Source organism: Symphalangus syndactylus, chromosome 8, assembly GCF_028878055.3.
Source record: "Symphalangus syndactylus isolate Jambi chromosome 8, NHGRI_mSymSyn1-v2.1_pri, whole genome shotgun sequence".
NCBI lineage: Eukaryota > Metazoa > Chordata > Mammalia > Primates > Hylobatidae > Symphalangus > Symphalangus syndactylus.
In genome coordinates, this window is record NC_072430.2 from 25,884,731 (window position 1) to 25,901,941 (window position 17,211).

At 46.9% G+C, this 17,211-nt stretch overlaps 1 protein-coding gene across 19 annotated transcripts in view; it reads right to left on the reverse strand.

Moving 5' to 3' along the window:
- Positions 1 to 17,211, reverse strand: part of DGLUCY (D-glutamate cyclase) — a 158,313-nt gene that overhangs the window by 60,275 nt on the left and 80,827 nt on the right. For 11 of the 19 annotated variants that reach the window (XM_063644017.1, XM_063644026.1, XM_063644013.1 and 8 more), the window contains exons 2-3: positions 4,730 to 4,781; positions 2,027 to 2,158 (exon numbers count right to left, since the gene is read on the reverse strand). In XM_063644017.1, coding sequence (XP_063500087.1) covers positions 2,027 to 2,132 — 106 coding nt within the window. In that variant the 5' untranslated portion in view covers positions 2,133 to 2,158; positions 4,730 to 4,781. Of the gene's footprint in view, positions 1 to 2,026; positions 2,159 to 4,729; positions 4,782 to 9,828; positions 9,956 to 15,807; positions 15,897 to 17,211 lie in introns of those variants that run through there. The other 8 variants (XM_063644015.1, XM_063644023.1, XM_063644020.1 and 5 more) reach the window with 4 other exon arrangements.

The window sequence follows — 17,211 nt, forward strand, 5'->3', positions numbered from 1 at the left end:
GGATACTTTATGGTCTCATGTGATTTGTGCATCCCCCAGCTGCCTTGGGGTCCATGGAAGGCAGTGACACTTTTCTTTGTAGATAAACTGAGTGATTTCTCTGAGTCCTTTTACCTCAAAATAATTTTTTTTAACTTAATGACAAGAAAGAGGAAAAAACACCCTTTAACATTTCTAATCTGAATGAAAGCCCCCAGAAGACAGCTCCAAGCTGGAGTTTTCCAGCTGTTTGGTAAAATGAGCTTCTCTCCTTGAGGTGCATTTCACAGCAGTGGGGAACAGCTCAGGTGTCCCTCCCGACAGTCCCACTGGGAAGGTTCTGCTGCTACTTTCATTGCGTAGGTGAGGCTTAGAAAGGTCACAGTTTGCTAGTAAGGAGCGAAGCTGGGACTCACACTCAGGCTGTCTCCCTCCAGGCTCCAAGGCCCTGGCTGCTCTGCTCTGTTGCCTCCCCAGGGCCCTAGCAAGCAGTCGACAACCTGGGGTTAAGCTGGTGTTCGCTGCTCGTATATAACGGGTTGCTGTAGACTAATACCTTGGTGGCTCTCTATGTATATATTAGGTAGTGCAAAGGTAATTGCAATTTTTGCCATTACTTTTATTAAAAAATGGCAAAAATTGCAACTGCTTTTGCACCAATTTATATAAACTATGCTCCCCAGTATTCACACCCCACTGTAGCCCCTTCCCCATTGACTCTGGCCTTGGCCGTGTGATTTGCTTTGGCCAATGGGACATTAGTAAGTGTGATGCAAGCAGAGGCTTGGTATGCGTTTGGGCATTAGGACTTATTCTCTTGGAATCTGTCTCATGGTGTCCCATGTAAAGAAGTTTGGCGACCATTATTGAAGAGGCTTCGTGGAGAAGAAATGTTCAGCCAGTCTCAGATGTTCCAGCCATCCCACTGGATGCCAGACATGTCAGGAAGAAGCCATCTTGGATGGTCTATCCCCAACAGACACCACATGGAGCAGAAGAAGCTCCCTGCTAAGACCAGCCTTGATTGCAGAATTGTGAGATTAATGGTTTTAAGCCACTAAGTTTAAGAGTGCTTTGTTGGGCTGGGTGCGGTGGCTCACACCTATAATTCCAGCACTTTGGGAGGCCAAGGTGGGTGGATCACGAGGTCAGGAGATGGAGATCATCCTGGCTAACATGGTGAAACCCCGTCTCTACTAAAAATACAAAAAATTAGCTGGGCGTGGTGGCGGGTGCCTGTAGTCCCAGCTACTGGGAGGCTGAGGCAGGAGAATGGCATGAACCCCAATCCGGGAGGCAGAGCTTGCAGTGAGCCCAGATCGCGTCACTGCACTCCAGCCTGGGCGACAGAGCGAGACTCTGTCTCAACAACAACAAAAAAGAGTGCTTTGTTATACAACAGTTAACTCTGTTAGCCCATACACAGCAACAGAGGCCAGGCATATTAATAAACTAAAGGAAAATGGTCTTGCTCTAGTACTTTAGACAGTGCTGATGGTTTTTCCTTGGGCACTTATACCATAACCAGAAGAGTCTTTTTTAATGTGAAATTTTGCCTGGACTTAGGTCAATGACAAATTTGGTATCTGTTTTCTCTTGCAGGAACTTTTAGAGCCTTCAGTGTCACTCCCAGGAGACAGTAGGGAGATGGGTGCCACCCAGAGAATAAGACCAGTCAAGGGTAGGAATAATTGGTCTGAATCAAAATCTGATTAAACTGCAGTGTAACCTGGGGGCACTTTTCCCGGAAGGGACAACCCTTTTCATCACCTGCTGGTGGTTCTCCATATGAGGCTGAGGTGATCAAATAGAACTGGGTGTCGTTAGACCCATCTGATGGGTTTCCGCACCTTGAGTCTAATCCAAGGTTCCAGTTTCTTCCAGGAAGTTAAGTAGTGACCAGAGCTAATGTCATTCTGCTCTTACTTTCTGTTTCCTATGCAGAATCCAGAAGTCTCAGGAGTCTGTGGGCCCTACACAGCTGGTATTTCCCAGGAATTTTCTTTCTTTCCTTTTTTTTTTTTTTTAACTATCTGGCACCACTTACCCTCAGCCATGCTGGATGTATTTCTGATGTTTGGTTTCTTTTGTAGAATCAAACTCCTTATGGCAGAGGGAAGGCGGGATCTCAGGTGGAGTGTGAAGGGCATCATGTCAACTTGAATAAGTAGCAGAGAATCTGGGTGAGGAGAGGAAAGGGAATTAGAAAGGTGGCACCCTGAAGGCAGCAGATTCAGCCTCACATAGCTTCACATACCACATCATAACCTACCCTTTCCCGGCCCTGTTCCTGGGCCTGCCTTGCGGTGGGCATTGTTTGGAACCCATTCTCCCCTTTGTCACATCTCAGTTTCTGATAAGAAATTCCTAACGCAAACTTCCCTGCGCCCCTCCCTTGGCCTGGAACATCCCCCTTCCCTTCCCTAACAGCTTTCCATTCCTCGGGAGCTGCAGAGTCTTCTCCAAAAGGCTGGTGCTGGGCTCCTTGGCCAGGAGTCATCGTGGCCTATTATTCTACTTGACTCTGAACTCCCTTCTCTCCCTAGGGCCTCGAAGGCAGGGACACATGTGAGACTTCTTCCACAGGTTCCAGAGCACCTATCACAGCCTATGCACATAGCACATGCCCAAAATACACACGATCAAATGAACAGACGAATGAACACTACCACAATTGCAAGTGAAATAAGAGGCCGAGTTTCTGTCAACATGTGACTTCCGTTATTTAGATTTAGGTTTCTAGAAGGTATAGGGACTTTGTGTTTTCTTCTTTGTGCTTCCCCTAACCCCACTCTAGGCACAGTGCCTTATACAATCTTTGGTGAGTAAATAGATATTGTAGATTTTTAAAAGTAGAATGTGTTTTTTAAAACACAATTAAAAGTTAAAAATATGATTTTTAAAAAATAGAGGTGGTCTCAAATCTCTAGGAAATTGTGCTCAGAAAGGAATCCTATAAGTTGACTTCTTTTTTGTTTGTTTGTTTTTCTTGAGGCAGAGTCTCGCCACTCTGTCTCCCAGGCTGGAGTACTGTGGCGTGATCACAGCTCAGTGCAACTTCTACCTCCTGGCTTCAAGAGATTCTCATGCCTCAGCCACCTGAATATCTGGGATTACAGGTATGTACCATGACACCTGGCTTGTTTTTGTATTTTTAGCAGAGGCGAGGTTTCATCATGTTGACCAGGCTGGTCTCAAACTCTTGGCCTCAAGTGATCAGCCCACCTTGGCCTCTCAAAGTGCTGGGATTACAGGCATGAGCCACCACACCTGGCCTAAATTGACTTCTTATGCTATAAAAAAAGAGGTTTTAGCCAGGTGTGGTGGCTCACGCCTGTAATCCCAGCACTTTGAGAGGCTGAGGCAGGAGGATTGCTTGAGGCCAGGAGTTCAAGACATGCCCAGGCAACATGGTAAAAACCCATGTCTACCAAAAAAAAAAAAACAAAAAACCAGGCATGGTATTGCATGCCTGTAGTCCTAGCTACTTGGGAGGTTGAGGTGGAAGGATCACTTGATCCCAGGAGGTCAAGGCTGCAGTGAATCAAGATCACCCCACTGCACTCCAGCCTGGGCAACAGAATGAGATCTGTCTCAAAAAAAAAAAGGTTTTATTATGTCAACAAAATCTAGAGCTAGATAACCACATTGTGTTGGTCTCTAAAGCATAGCCAAGGTCCTTTTCATCCAAATATACCCAGTACCTAGCATAGTGGCACAAAGGTGGGAGTTCAGTAAGTGTTTGTTGAATGACTAGCTGACTGCAGAACGAATGAAAGCAGGATTCAAGGACAGTGCCCATAGTGAGGATTCTGGACAAGCCTGACTTTCCACAATTCTTTCTATCTAAAGAGAAGAACTCAGTGGAATTCCAAACCACCAATTTATGTTTTCAACTCTAATCTCCTAGACAGAAAATAATGTAAACCCCAGGGCCATTTTAACAAAGAATTTGAGATTGCATGAAATCTCCAGCCAACAAAACAAAAAGAATATTGCTTTGGAAGAAGGAGAGATGTACTTAGATCCAACAGTGAGTACTTTAATAGCTGTGGGAACAAAGTGCCATGGGGACACAGGGGAGGGAACACTTAGTCCCCGCGGGCTGGGGGGAGGGGGTGCTGGGAGGAGTCAGGTGAGATAGGATTCCATTGCCCAGTGGAAGATTCTGAGGCTTAAAGCAGCTGCTTTGGCAGGTCAGGCCTGGGCTTGCCTAATGCCTGGGCCTGGCAAGCCTGACCCCCTTAGCCAAGCAACTGAGCTACCAGCCAGAGTCCTGAATGTCTGTGGTGTTCCCCAGGGTCACTGCACACTGCAGAGAGGACCTAGCACCTCTGCCTGGCACACAGCAAAGGCCAAAGAGAGAAGCTTTCCATAACCTTGTGGGGAATAGCAGCCACCCCTCTGATAACCGTCCTCATTTGCCCAAACCCACTGCAATGGGCCACCCCACAGGTACCTCCACCCACCCTCATTATTACTCTAGACGGCAGCAGGTACAAGCTGTGTGCTGTTTTGCAAATACATTTTAGCCAGGAGACCAAAGTCTGAGGGTTATTGCCTTCTCTTTCCTTTATTTATGTACTGTTTTAATGTAAATGTAAGTTGATTCTAGGTTGCTTTCCTGGCCTGGAGAGAAATGAGTGTTGCCAGAAATCCTGCCCTGTGAAATGCATGCTGGGAGTGTGCCAGGCACCCCAGTGTCACCCACTGTGCATGCTGGGAGGGAAAGAAGGCTGACAGCCCCTACCTTACAGAGTTGTCCCTTTGAAGGCAGGGTTAAACAGGGTGTAACTTGGCTCCTGCAAAGTAAAAAAAAAAAAAAAATGCCTTCAATATACACCAATCAGAGAATGCCCACTCACAGTAAATGATAGCAACTACCACCATATATGGGGACCCACAGTGTGCCAGGACCATGCTAGGGCCTTTACGTACATCATCTGTTAGTTTGTCACTATAGTCCCACACAGAAAAAAGGCATTGTTAATCCTATTACAGACAGAGACTGAGGTCCAAGGAGCTCAAAGAAGCTACCTAATAATAAAGCAGGTCTAAGTTCATGTTTGTTTGATCACTATTTACCTTTCTATATGTATGAATCTATGTATGTATCCATCCATCCAACCATCCACCCATTCATCCATCCATCCACCCATCCATTCATCCATCCACCCACCCCTCCATCCATCCACCCATTCATTCATCCATCCATCCATCCATCCATCCATCCATCCATCCATCCATCCATTCATCCATTCATCCATCCACCTATCCATCCATCCATCCACCCATTCATTCATCCATCCATCTCTCCACCCATCCATCCATCCATCCATCCATCCATCCATCCATCCACCCATTCATTCATCCATCCATCCATCCATCCATCCATCCATCCATCCACCCATTCATTCATCCATCCATCCATCCACTCATTCCTCCATCCATCTATCCACCCATACATCCATCCATCCATCCATCCATCCATCTATCCATCCACCCATTCATTCATCCATCCATCCATCCACTCATTCATCCATCCATCTATCCACCCATCCATCCATCCACCCATTCATTCATCCATCCATCTATCCATCCATCCATCCATCCATCCATCCATCCATCCATCCACCCACCCACCCACCCATTCATCCATCCATCCATCCATCCATCCATCCATCCATCCATCCACCCATTCATTCATCCATCCATCTATCTACCCATCCATCCATCTATCCATCTACCCATTCATTCATCCATCTATTTATCCATCCATCCATCCATCTATCCATCCATCCATCCACCCATTCATGCATCCATCCATCCATCCATCCATCCATCCATCCATCCATCCACCCATTCATTCATCCATCTATCCATTCACCCAGCCATCCATCCATTCACCCAGCCATTCATCCATTCACCCACCCACCCATTTTGTGGTGTTAGGAATCATATCCTCAGTATATTTTAAAAATAACTGGGACCTTCCCACTATCCCCAACAAGGTGATTTCAGGGCCAGAGCCTCTTCAGCCCATATGTTTTTAGGGACTGAATCCTGAACTTCTCAGACTTTCTATCGGGGCACTGGGGAACCCACTGATGCATGGCCCAGGTATCTTGTTTTCCTGAGTGGTCTTCCTCTAGAAGTGAGGTGAGATGGGATCCAATCAGTGAGCCCTGGCTAGAATCCAAAAAGCTACGTTTCTACTCTGAGCTCTCTCTTTTCTCTTTAGAGAACAAACTATCAAACCCAGAAACATCATTCCCTAACATCAAATATATCAGAGAGGAGCCCCACAGACAGTCAACCCCTAGCCAGATCTGACAAACCCCAAACTTCAGTGTGAAAATATCTCATGTATGCTTGTCACAGATTTCTGAAATTCCACCTTTAGAAAGTAATTTCTCTGTTTACCCAAGCAATCCAATCCTAGGACTGTATCCTACAGATGTGCTCAAACAGTGATGAAATGACTGAGTACACAGCCGCACTGTTTGTAATAGAACTGATTTAGAAACAGGCCAGGCACAGTGGCTCATGGCTGTAATCCCAGCACTTTGAGAGGCCAAGGTGGGAGGATCGCTGGACCCCAGCAGTTTGAGATCAGCCTAGGCAACATGGCAAAACCCTGTCTCTACAAAAAATACAAAAATTAGCCAGGTGTGGTGGTGCATGCTTGTAGTTCCAGCTACTTTGGAGGCTGAGGAGAGGCTTACTTAAGCCCAGAGGTCACCTAAGCCCAGGGGTCAAGGCTGCAGTAAGCCATGATCACACCACTGCACTCCAGCCTGGGTAACAGAGCAAGACCCTGTAAAAAAGAAAAAAAAAAAAAAGAAGAAGAAGAAAGGAAGGAAGGAGGGAAGGAAGGAAGGAAGGAAGGAAGGAAGGAAGGAAGGAAGGAAGGAAGGAAGGGAGGGAGGGAGGGAGGAAGGGAGGGAGGGAGGGGAGGGAGAGAGGGAGGGCCAGGCCCAGTGGCTCACACCCGTAATCCTAGCACTTTGGGAGGCCAAGGCAGGTGGATCACCTGAGGTCAGGAATTCAAGACCAGCCTGACCAACATGGAGAAACCCCGTCTCTACTAAAAATACAAAATTAGCTAGGCGTGGTGGTGCATGCCTGTAATCCCAGCTACTCAGGAGGCTGAGGCAGGAGAATCGCTTGAACCTGGGAGGCGGAGGTTGCAGTGAGCCGAGATCACGCCACTGCACTCCAGTCTGGGCGACAGAGCGAGACTCCATCTCAAAAAAAAAAAAAAAAAAAAAAAAAAAAGAATGAGGCTACTCTACACACCTTATCTGAAACAATCTCCCAATGATGCAAAATTAACAAGGCAAAGTGGAGAATTCTCTATCAACCGACATGCCCATGTTCTGTTCATATCCACATAGACATCTGTGGAAGGATGGAGAAGAGCCTGGTATCAGTGGTGCCCTCAGAGGGGAAAGTGGGAGACTGGGGCCTGAGCAGGAGTGGCTGTTGCACTATATTTTATGTGAATGGCGCCCTCTGGAGTTGTGCCTTGGGGTGGCCCTGATGGAAGAGAGGCTTTCTGCTCTTTATCTTTTCCGTACTTTTTTTTTTTTTGGAAACAGGGTCTTGCTCTGTTGCCCAGGCTAGAGTGCAGTGGTGCAATCACAATTCACTGCAGCCTCAAACCTCCCGGGCTCAAGCAATCCTCCCACCTCAGTCCCCTGAGTAGCTGGGACTACAGGTGAGCACCACCACGCCCATCTAATTTTTAAATTTTTCTTTTTGTACGAGACGGGGCTGGTCTTAAACTCTTGGTCTCAAATGATCGGTCAGCCTTGGCCTCTCAAAGTGCTGGGATTATAGGAGTAAGCCGCCGTGCAAGGCCAAAGCCACCACGCCAGGCCATCAGTCAACTCTCTAGCCTATAAAAACACATTTATCTCTTTGGAGATTCCAAGGATTTTAGAAGTTGTATGCCAGGAAACCAGAGGAAGACCAAATACATATCTCATAATATCACAGTACCTCACTGAGTGGCGGTAAGGGTTAAAGTTATAAACGCATGTAAGGCTCTCAGGACACTTCTGGCCGGTTCACAGTTAGCGCTGTGGAAGTGTTACCCATGTTTATTACTCTGGGCCCCGTGCCAAAAACACAGTGGTGAATAAGACAGTCACAGCCCACACTCAGAGGGGTTTACCATCCCAGGAGACAGACATTAAATGCATAATTAGCATCTACCATCATGTCTGTCTTCCAGGAAAAGACAGAAAAGTAAATCGCTAACTCTAACACCACGTGCTTAGCACTCCCGGGCCCGTGGACTTAGGGTGGAGGGAGAGAAGGGGCTGAGTCTAAAAGGAGAGTAGGGGTGAGACTAGAAGCAGGCTGGGGAGGGAGAAGGCCCTCTAGGCCCAGGGGCCAGCAGGAGCAAGGCAGGGAGGTACTGGGGGGGAACAGCTGTCCGTGCTGCAGAGCCCGACACAAGGCAGGAGGTGGCGGGAGCCGGGGCTGGGAGGGAAAGCAGAGGCCGGCTCATGGGGACCCACCTGTCATGTGAAGAAATTTAGATTTATCCCGGAGCCTCAGGAAATCACAGAAGGTACTGAGCAGTGAGTGATTTGTGAAATTTGCCTTTTAGGAAGATAGTAGGGCTGCAGGTAGGGGACAGACGGCAGGGCAGCCACACTGCAAAGTTGGCAGATGAGATGGGAGAGCAGGGCAGACAGGAGTGTCAGAAAGTCTCTCTCGCAGGTGTGAAAGGAAAATAAATCTTGAGACCCCAAAATCACTAAGCCAAAGGGAAAAGTCAAGCTGGGAACTGCGCAAGCCTGCCTCTCATTTTGTTCCTAAATAAGATCGTTAAAAGATGAATTCCTTGTGGGCTTCAACATCTTTACCCTAAAACAGTTCTATTGAATTTCACCCTGGCAATGTAAATTGACAGCTTATTTTCATGGGTGCCCGACAAAGGATAGACAGAATCCAAAGTCATCCCCCTGAGGCTCAGCTGAGACAAATGCCTATCTGATTGCTTCCTCTGCCCTATTGTTTACATAAAAATGTAGATTCACTGAGCCAGACTAAGGCATAAGTGACATTCCTCTACCCTCCTCTCACATGTAAATTGTGTATTCAGTGAAAGGCTGATCAATCTCATACATAGATTGATTTCTCATGTCTCCCTAAAATGTATAAAACCAAGCTGTGGCCAGGCATGGTGGTTCACGTCTGTAATCCCAGCACCTTGGGAGGCCAAGTTGGGCAGATCACCTGAGGTCAGGAGCTCAAGACCAGCCTGGCCAACATGGCAAAATCTTGTCTTTACTAAATATACAAAAATTAGCTGGGCATGGTGGTGCACTCCCAGCTACTTGGGAGGCTGAGGCAGGAGAACTGCTTGAACCTGGGAGGCAGAGGCTGCAGTGAGTTGAGATCGCACCACTGCACTCCAGCCCGGGTGACAGAGTGAGACCCTGTCTCAAAAAACAAACAAACAAAAATAATAAAAACCTGTACCCCGACCACCTTGGGTACATGTCCTCAGGACCTCCTGAAGCTGTGTGTTAAGGCTGTATGTTAATGCTGTGTCCTTAACTTTGGCAAAATAAACTTTCTAAGTTGATTGAGCTCTGTCTTAGATACTTTTGGGTTCACACAGGAAAGAACCTTGCAGGGGAGAGGCTGCCTTCATCCTTCATGGGCCCAGCAAGGCCTGCATGAGCAGGCAGTGCTGAGCACACCGTGGGGAGCAGCTGAGGTTGTTCCTGTGATGCAGAAACAAGGAAGCAGGCTCACACCCAAGGGAGGGGGTTTTCCTCCTTTCCTTTCAGTTCAGAGAAGACAAGACTTTCCATCTGTTGTACTCACTGCTGGATGTGCAGCATCAACAATGCCTGGCACACGGAAGGTGCCCAATAAATGTTCACTATCAGCCGGGTGTGGCGGCTCACATCTGCAATCCCAGCACTTTGAGAGGCCGAGGTGGGCGGATCACCTGAGGACAGGAGTTTGAGATCAGCCAGGCCAACATGGTGAAACCGGGTTGTCTCTACTAAAAATACAAAAATTAGCCAGGTGTGGTGGCGCATGTCTATAATCCCAGTTACTGGGGAGGCTGAGGCACGAGACTCACTTGAACCAGGGAGGCAGAGGTTGCAGTGAGCCGAGATTTCGCCACTGCACTCCAGCCTGGGCGACAGAGCGAGACTGTGTCTATAATAAATAAATAAATAAATAAAGCTCACTGTCAGGAGGGATGGGCAGAGCATGTGGCTCACATAAAGGCAGCTGAGAAAAGGCGGCCAGGGAGGCAGGAGAGAAACTTTATGATTCAGAATCAAGTATTTCAAGGAGGAATTTATGGTCTGGGGAGGTCAAGGAAGATAAAACCCAAGAAGCATCCACTGAACTTTATAACCTAGGCTCCTTCTCCCAGTTTATTCCACTGAAGCCCTCACAGCTCCGCCAGCCCACAAAGACAGGAAACACCTTATATTCATGTAGCATCATATTTAGAACTGCGAAGGGTGCACACGAAAAACAGAAGACACAGCTTCCTTGAAGCCTCCAGTCCAGTCAAGAAGATCCTATTATTTACAAGAATAAACAACTCACAGTGTTACGAAACTCCATTTTTGGTTTCTGTAGATGTCCCCTGGATCACTTCCCCAGAGTCCCACAACTTGATAATGGAAGAACAAAATGAGTAGGTATGCAGACCTTGTCTCTCTACTCATTAATTTTTGTGGTAGGAGTTGCTCAATGTTTGCCAAGAGAGTTGCTGGTGGTAGCCTAAATACAACTGCAAATTTGCAAAATAAGTGTTGCTGCAAGGAAGAAGGCATCCTAACTGTATAATCATTTTATTTAAAAAATGGTATTATAATAGCAGAGACAAAAGATTGGGGAAATGCTGGTAGTCATAATTAAGATTTGTTTCTTTAATAGGTTAAATACAAGGGCTCCCCACATGCAAAGAACTGTTAATGAAACAAGTATTTTCTTTCTTTTTTTTCTTTTTTTTTTTTTTTGACACGGAGTCTCGCTCTGTCACCCAGGCTGGAATGCAGTGGCGCAATCTCGGCTCACTGCAAGCTCCGCCTCCCGGGTTCATGCCATTCTCCTGCCTCAGCCTCTCCGAGTAGCTGGGACTACAGGCGCCCGCCACCACGCCCGGCTAATTTTTTTTTTTTGTATTTTTTAGTAGAGACGGGGTTTCACTGTGGTCTCGATCTCCTGACCTCGTGATTCGCCCGCCTCGGCCTCCCAAAGTGCTGGGATTACAAGCGTGAGCCACTGTGCCCGGTACTTTCTTTTTTTTCTTGAGACAGAGTCTTGCTCTGTCATCAGACTGGAGTGCAGGTAGTGCAGTGATGGTTCACCGAAGCCTCAACCTCTCAGGCTCAAGCCATCCTCCCACCTAAGCCTCCTGAGTAGCTTGGGACCACCACAGGCATGCACCACCATGCCCACCTAATTTCTTTTCTTTTTTTGTAAAGATGGGGGTCTCACTATGCTACCCAGGCTGTATTTTCTGAACTTCTGGGCTCAAGCAATCCTCCTGCCTTGGACTCCCAGTGTGTTGGGATTACAGGCATGAGCCACCACACCTGGCCAAAACAAATATTTTCAATGAAAGCAAATGGTGGTCCCTTCTCCGCCCCTTTCTAAACAATTCAGTCCTAAAGCCACAAGGTGGAGCTGAGTAAGGTAGGACTCCGTGGTGGGGAATGGCAGGCAGCGTCTCTTATGACATGAGACCCTGTCTATAAAGAAAAAAGAAAGGCCGGGTGGGGTGGCTCACGCCTGTAATCCCAGCACTTTGGGAGGCTGAGGCCAGGAGTTCAAGACCAGTCTGGCCAACATGGCAAAACCCTGTCTCTACTAAAAATACAAAAATTAGCCAGGTGTGGAGGCGCACGCCTGTAATTCCAGCTACTCAGGAGGCTGAGACAGGAGAATCTCTTGAACTCAGAAGGTGGAGGCTGCAGTGAGCCAAGATCGCACCACCGCACTCCAGCCTGGGTGACAGAGCAAGACTGCATCTCAAAAAAAAAAAAAAAAAAAAGAAGAAGAAAATAAAAAATAAAAAAGATGAATAATGAGATATAAAAAAGATTTTCTTTAGTACCATTCTTGAAATATTTTGTCACTTCGCAATTATTTTAAAATAAAAAAAATAGGCTGGGCATGGTGGCTCGCGCCTGTAATCCCAGCACTTTGGGAGGCCGAGGCAGGTAGATCATGAGGTCAGAAGATCGAGACCATCCTGGCTAGCACGGTGAAACTCTGTCTCTACTAAATAATAAAAAAAACTAGCTGGGCGTGGTGGCGGGTGCCTGTAGTCCCAGCTACTCGTGAGGCTGAGGCAAGAGAATGGCGTGAACCCGGGAGCCGGAGCTTGCAGTGAGCCGAGATCATGCCACTGCACCCCAGCCTGGGCGATAGAGCGAGACTCCGTCTCAAAAAAACAAAACAACAACAACAAAAAAATAAGAAACTATAGAAAAATTACGGATAAACAAAATGTGGTATATACATACAGTAGAATATTCTTCAGCCTTAAAAAGGAAATTCTGATGCATGCTACAACATGGGTGAACCCTGAGCACGTTATGCAAACTGAAATAAGTCAGACACAGGTGACAAATATTGTATGATTCCATTTCTACAAGGCACCCACAACGGACAGAAGAACAGAGATGGAAAGTTGAATGGTGGTGACCACAGGCTGGGTCCAGGAGACGGGGTGGGGAATGGGGAGTTATCGTGTAATGGGCAGAGAGTTTCAGTTTGGGAAGATGAAGAGAGTTCTGGAAATGGAGGGTGGTGATGGTTGCACAACAATGTGAATGTACTTAATGCCACAGAACTGTACACTTAAAAATGATTAAAATGGTAAACTGTATGTTGTATATTTTTAACCATAATAAAAATTTTAAATTAAAATGTTAAAAATCAAGTTGTGATTGTTAAGAAACATTCAGATTAAGGCCAGGTGTGGTGGCTCATGCCTGGAATCTCAGCACTTTGGGACACTGAGGCGGTAGGATCCCTTGAGTCCAGCAGTGCGAGACCCCCATCTCTACAAAAAATAAAAACTAAAAAAATTAGCCGGCATGGTGGCACACGCCTGTAATCCCAGCTACTCAGGAGGCTGAGACAGGAGGATTGCTTGAGCCCAGGAGGTCGAGACTGCTGTGAGCCACGATTGCACCACTGCACTCCAGCCTGGGGGACAGTGAGACATTCTCTCAAAAAAAAAGAAACATTCACATTAAATGTTTAGTTTCAAATTGTTGGTGTGAAAAGCAACAATTTTTCAATGTGTTGCTGAAAAGTACCACACCAGACTCAGTGTGTATCTTCAATATCAAATATTCTAGCCCCAGGGTCCCTGTTCCAGCTCCACAGGAAGGCGCTTATCTTGGGAAAGGAAGGTTTTATGTGGGTGCTTCACACAGGCCAAACTGGATTTTTTTTTTTTTTTTTTTTTTGAGATGGAGTCTCACTCTGTCGCCCAGGCTGGAGTGCAGCGGCGCAATCTCCGCTCATTGCAACCTCCACCTACCGGGTTCAAGCAATTCTCCTGCCACAGCCTCCTGAGTAGCTGGGATTACAGGTACCCACCACCACGCCTGGCTAAGTTTTGTATTTTTAGTAGAGGCAGGGTTTCACCATATTGGCCAGGCTGGTCTCAAACTCCTGACTTTGTGATATGCCCACCTTGGCCACCCAAAGTGCTGGGATTACAGGTGTGAGCCACCGCACCCAGCCCAAACATAAGCTTTATGACTCTGAAAATTTGGGAATAACTCTGTCTGCCCAGCATGACTGTGAATGTCCATTCTTAAGAGAGTTCTAGAATATTTGAGAGCCTCATTCTTCAAAGTAAATCTGCTTTCAGTTACTTAGCCAAATAAAGCAACCCAACCAAGTGGCAAAAGTCCAAGGTATGACTGCTATGGGCAAGAAAGGCCAACCTTTCTGTTTCACAGTTTTCTTGGCCTGTAAAACTAGAGCACACGTGTTTGCTTATTTAGTACAGAGTTTCTGCAATGGGTCCATCAGGCCAAATTCCTGTAACCACAAAACATGATGCACGAAATCTACATGCAGGTTGAATGTATGATACTGCCAACAGTAAACGCTGAGTCATCGGTTCCATGGTTAGTCCTAATGATAAACCAGGCAGTTACTTTAATGATGTTTAGCTACTTCTGGCACTGCACAGCTCAACCAACGGCCTGACCCACAAGCCTACTTCAAGGTCACCATGAGCACCACTCCCTGGTTGGAGAGACTGGGGGCTCCACACATCTCCATCACTGGGAGAGAACTTGCCAGAGTGATAATGACCTAGAGACACCACCTGCATACACAGAAGACATGCTGAACTAATAACAAAGTATGCCAACTCTTTGGGCCTCAGTTTCTTTCTTTTCTTTTTTTTTTTTTTTTTTTGAGATGGAGTTTCGCTCTTGTTGCCCAGGCTGGGGTGCAATGGCACAATCTTGGCTCACAGCAACCTCCGCCTCATGGGTTCAAGCGATTCTCCTGCCTCAGCCTCCCGAGTAGCTGGGATTACAGGCATCGCCACCACGCCTGGCTAATTTTGTGTTTTTAGTAGAGACGGGGTTTCTCCATGTTGGTCAGGCTGATCTCAAACTCGCCAACTCAGGTGATCCACCTGCCTCGGCCTCCCAAAGTGCTGAAATTACAGGTATGAGCCACCGCGCCTGGCCTTTTCTTTTTTTGAGACAGGGTCTCACTCTGTCACCCAGGCTGGGGTGCAGTGGCACAATCACGGCTTACTGCAGCCTTGACCTCCTGGGATCAAGCGATCCTCCTACCTCAGCTTCCTCAGTAGCTGCTACTACAGGTACACTGCACCATGCCTGGCTAACTTTTGTATTTTTTGGTAGAGACAAGGTTTCACCATCTTGCCTAAGGCTGGTCTTGAACTCTTGAGCTCAAGTGATCCTCCTGCCTTGGACTCCCAAAGTGCTGGGGTTACAGGCGTGAGCCACTGCGCCCAGCAAGGGCCTCAGTTTCTTCATGTCAAATGCCACATGTACAGGACAGACATTTTGTTAGCACCTTCTGGTTCTATCATTTTCGCCATCTGTAACTAAACAATAATTTATGAGTTAATGATGTTATTGATTTTTACGTTTTTGGTTTTTAAAATAAATTCCTAGCCAGGCACAGTGGCTCATGCCTATAATCCCAGCACTTTGAGAGGCCAAGGTGGGTGGATCGCTTGAACTCAGGAGTTCAAGACCAGCCTGAGCAAAATGGTGAGACCTTGTCTTTATTAAAAATACAAAAAAATAGCCAGGCATGGTGGTACACACCTATGGTCCCAGCAACTTGGGAGGCTGAGATAGGAGTATCGCTTCAGCCTTCGGGGTGGAGGTTGCAGTGAGCTGAGATGGAGCCACTGCACTCCAGCCTGGGTGACAGAGAGAGACCTTGTCTCAAGAAAAAAAAATAAATCCTTTGTTAGAGATGTGTGTTTCTTTCTTTTTTGAGACAGAGATTTACTCTGCCATCCAGGCTGGAGTGCAGCAGTGCACTCTTGGCTCACTGTAACCTCCACCTCCTTGGTTCAAGTGATTCTCCTGCCTCACCCTCCCAAGTAGCTGGGATTACAGGTGTGTGCCACCGCACCTGGCTAATTTTCGTATTTTTATTATAAATGGGGTTTCACTATGTTGGCCAGGCTAGTCTCGAACTCCTGACCTTAAGTGATCCACCTGCCTCAGCCTCCCAAAGTGCTGGCATTACAGTCTCACGTGAGCCACTGCACCGTGTCTATGTTTCTTTAATTGAGAATAAAATTACCTTCAGTTGGTTGGTGCTTAGAATTACTGGTCTCCGAATCATACACTGGTTCAGAATTACACTTGCCCTGCTCTGAAGAAGAATGCCACCTGAGAGCACAAATGTATAAAAAGAAATGTACATAATAAAGCCATCACAGAAGCAGATATGATGGGACAGATATAATAACAGATGCCCTTTAAACTTGATCCTCTCATGCTAGGCCTAAAATAAAAGAGTTAGATTTAGTGTGTATATATGGGTTACGTTTCGGAATACATGAAATTGGTCTAAATCTAAATAAAAATGAGCTAAGCTCTGCCTAGGTTCATTTACATTCATCTATCAACAGCCTTGCAGAGATTGTTATGTAAGTGCTACGGGATGGTTCCAGCACTTGTTTCAAAGGGTCTTTCAGTCCATTCAAGATGCATCCAAAAATAGTTGAGGCTGGGCCCTATTCTGTACTGCCTGTGGCTTCACAAACTGAAAACCACCATATCAGACATAGTTATGACCTACCTTGCTCGGCTTTCTGGGTTAGATCCTCTGAAATTTCATTTTATGAGTATTCCTGATTACCAAATGTTCAGAACTCAGCCCCTGCCCCACAAATTCTTTATGACATTGCATAAAACCAGTGACAGTGCCAAATCCAGGCAGGATGAGGACCACACACTCCTAACTATGGAGACAGGAATGCTGGCAGTGTTACTTTTGAGGTCACTGTTGGCCAAGATAATTGCTTCACTAGGCAAAGGCAAACCTCCTTAAGTGAGTTTCCTGAGAGGACTCAGAGAGGAAGGCCACAGGTGCTCCAGGAGGGAGGATGCACCATCAGGGACCTTGGACAATGACAGCAAGACAGTGAGAAGCCTCTGGGGACCATTCTACAGGGGTCTTCTTCCCTGGCCGTGCAGCTGACAGGCCCCAGGAAGCAGAGTCCCTGGGCTCTCCCTGGCAGCTCTCGGTGCATTTCCAGGGGAACGGCTTGGCAGCCCCGAGCTGGGTGGTGCGCTCCATCTATTTCTATGGTACCTATCACCATGGTACCTACTTGCCCTGAAAAACACAGCTAAAAACAGAACAAAAAGAAAAGGAGCACAGTCCGCTTCCCTGCAGTCACCTTCTGCAGCTGTTGTTATGCCTCAAGATTGCTCTCATGGGCCTCTTCCATTCTGAGTTTCCATGTTTTTGTTGTATGTGACCTTCAAAAACAAGAGGCTTACTATCCGCATCAGCCTCGTGTTGGGGACAATGTGTGTGGCCTGAGGCTTCAAAAATGTCCCACTCGTCTTGCTGCAGGTGTACATTCCTCCGGGGGACACATTCACCCAGGAAGCAGCTCCTCCCAGGGCTCGCTCAGAGCCCCATATCAGATGTTTTCAGGAAAGGGGAAAAAGTGGGAGTGGAGGATGACTGTGA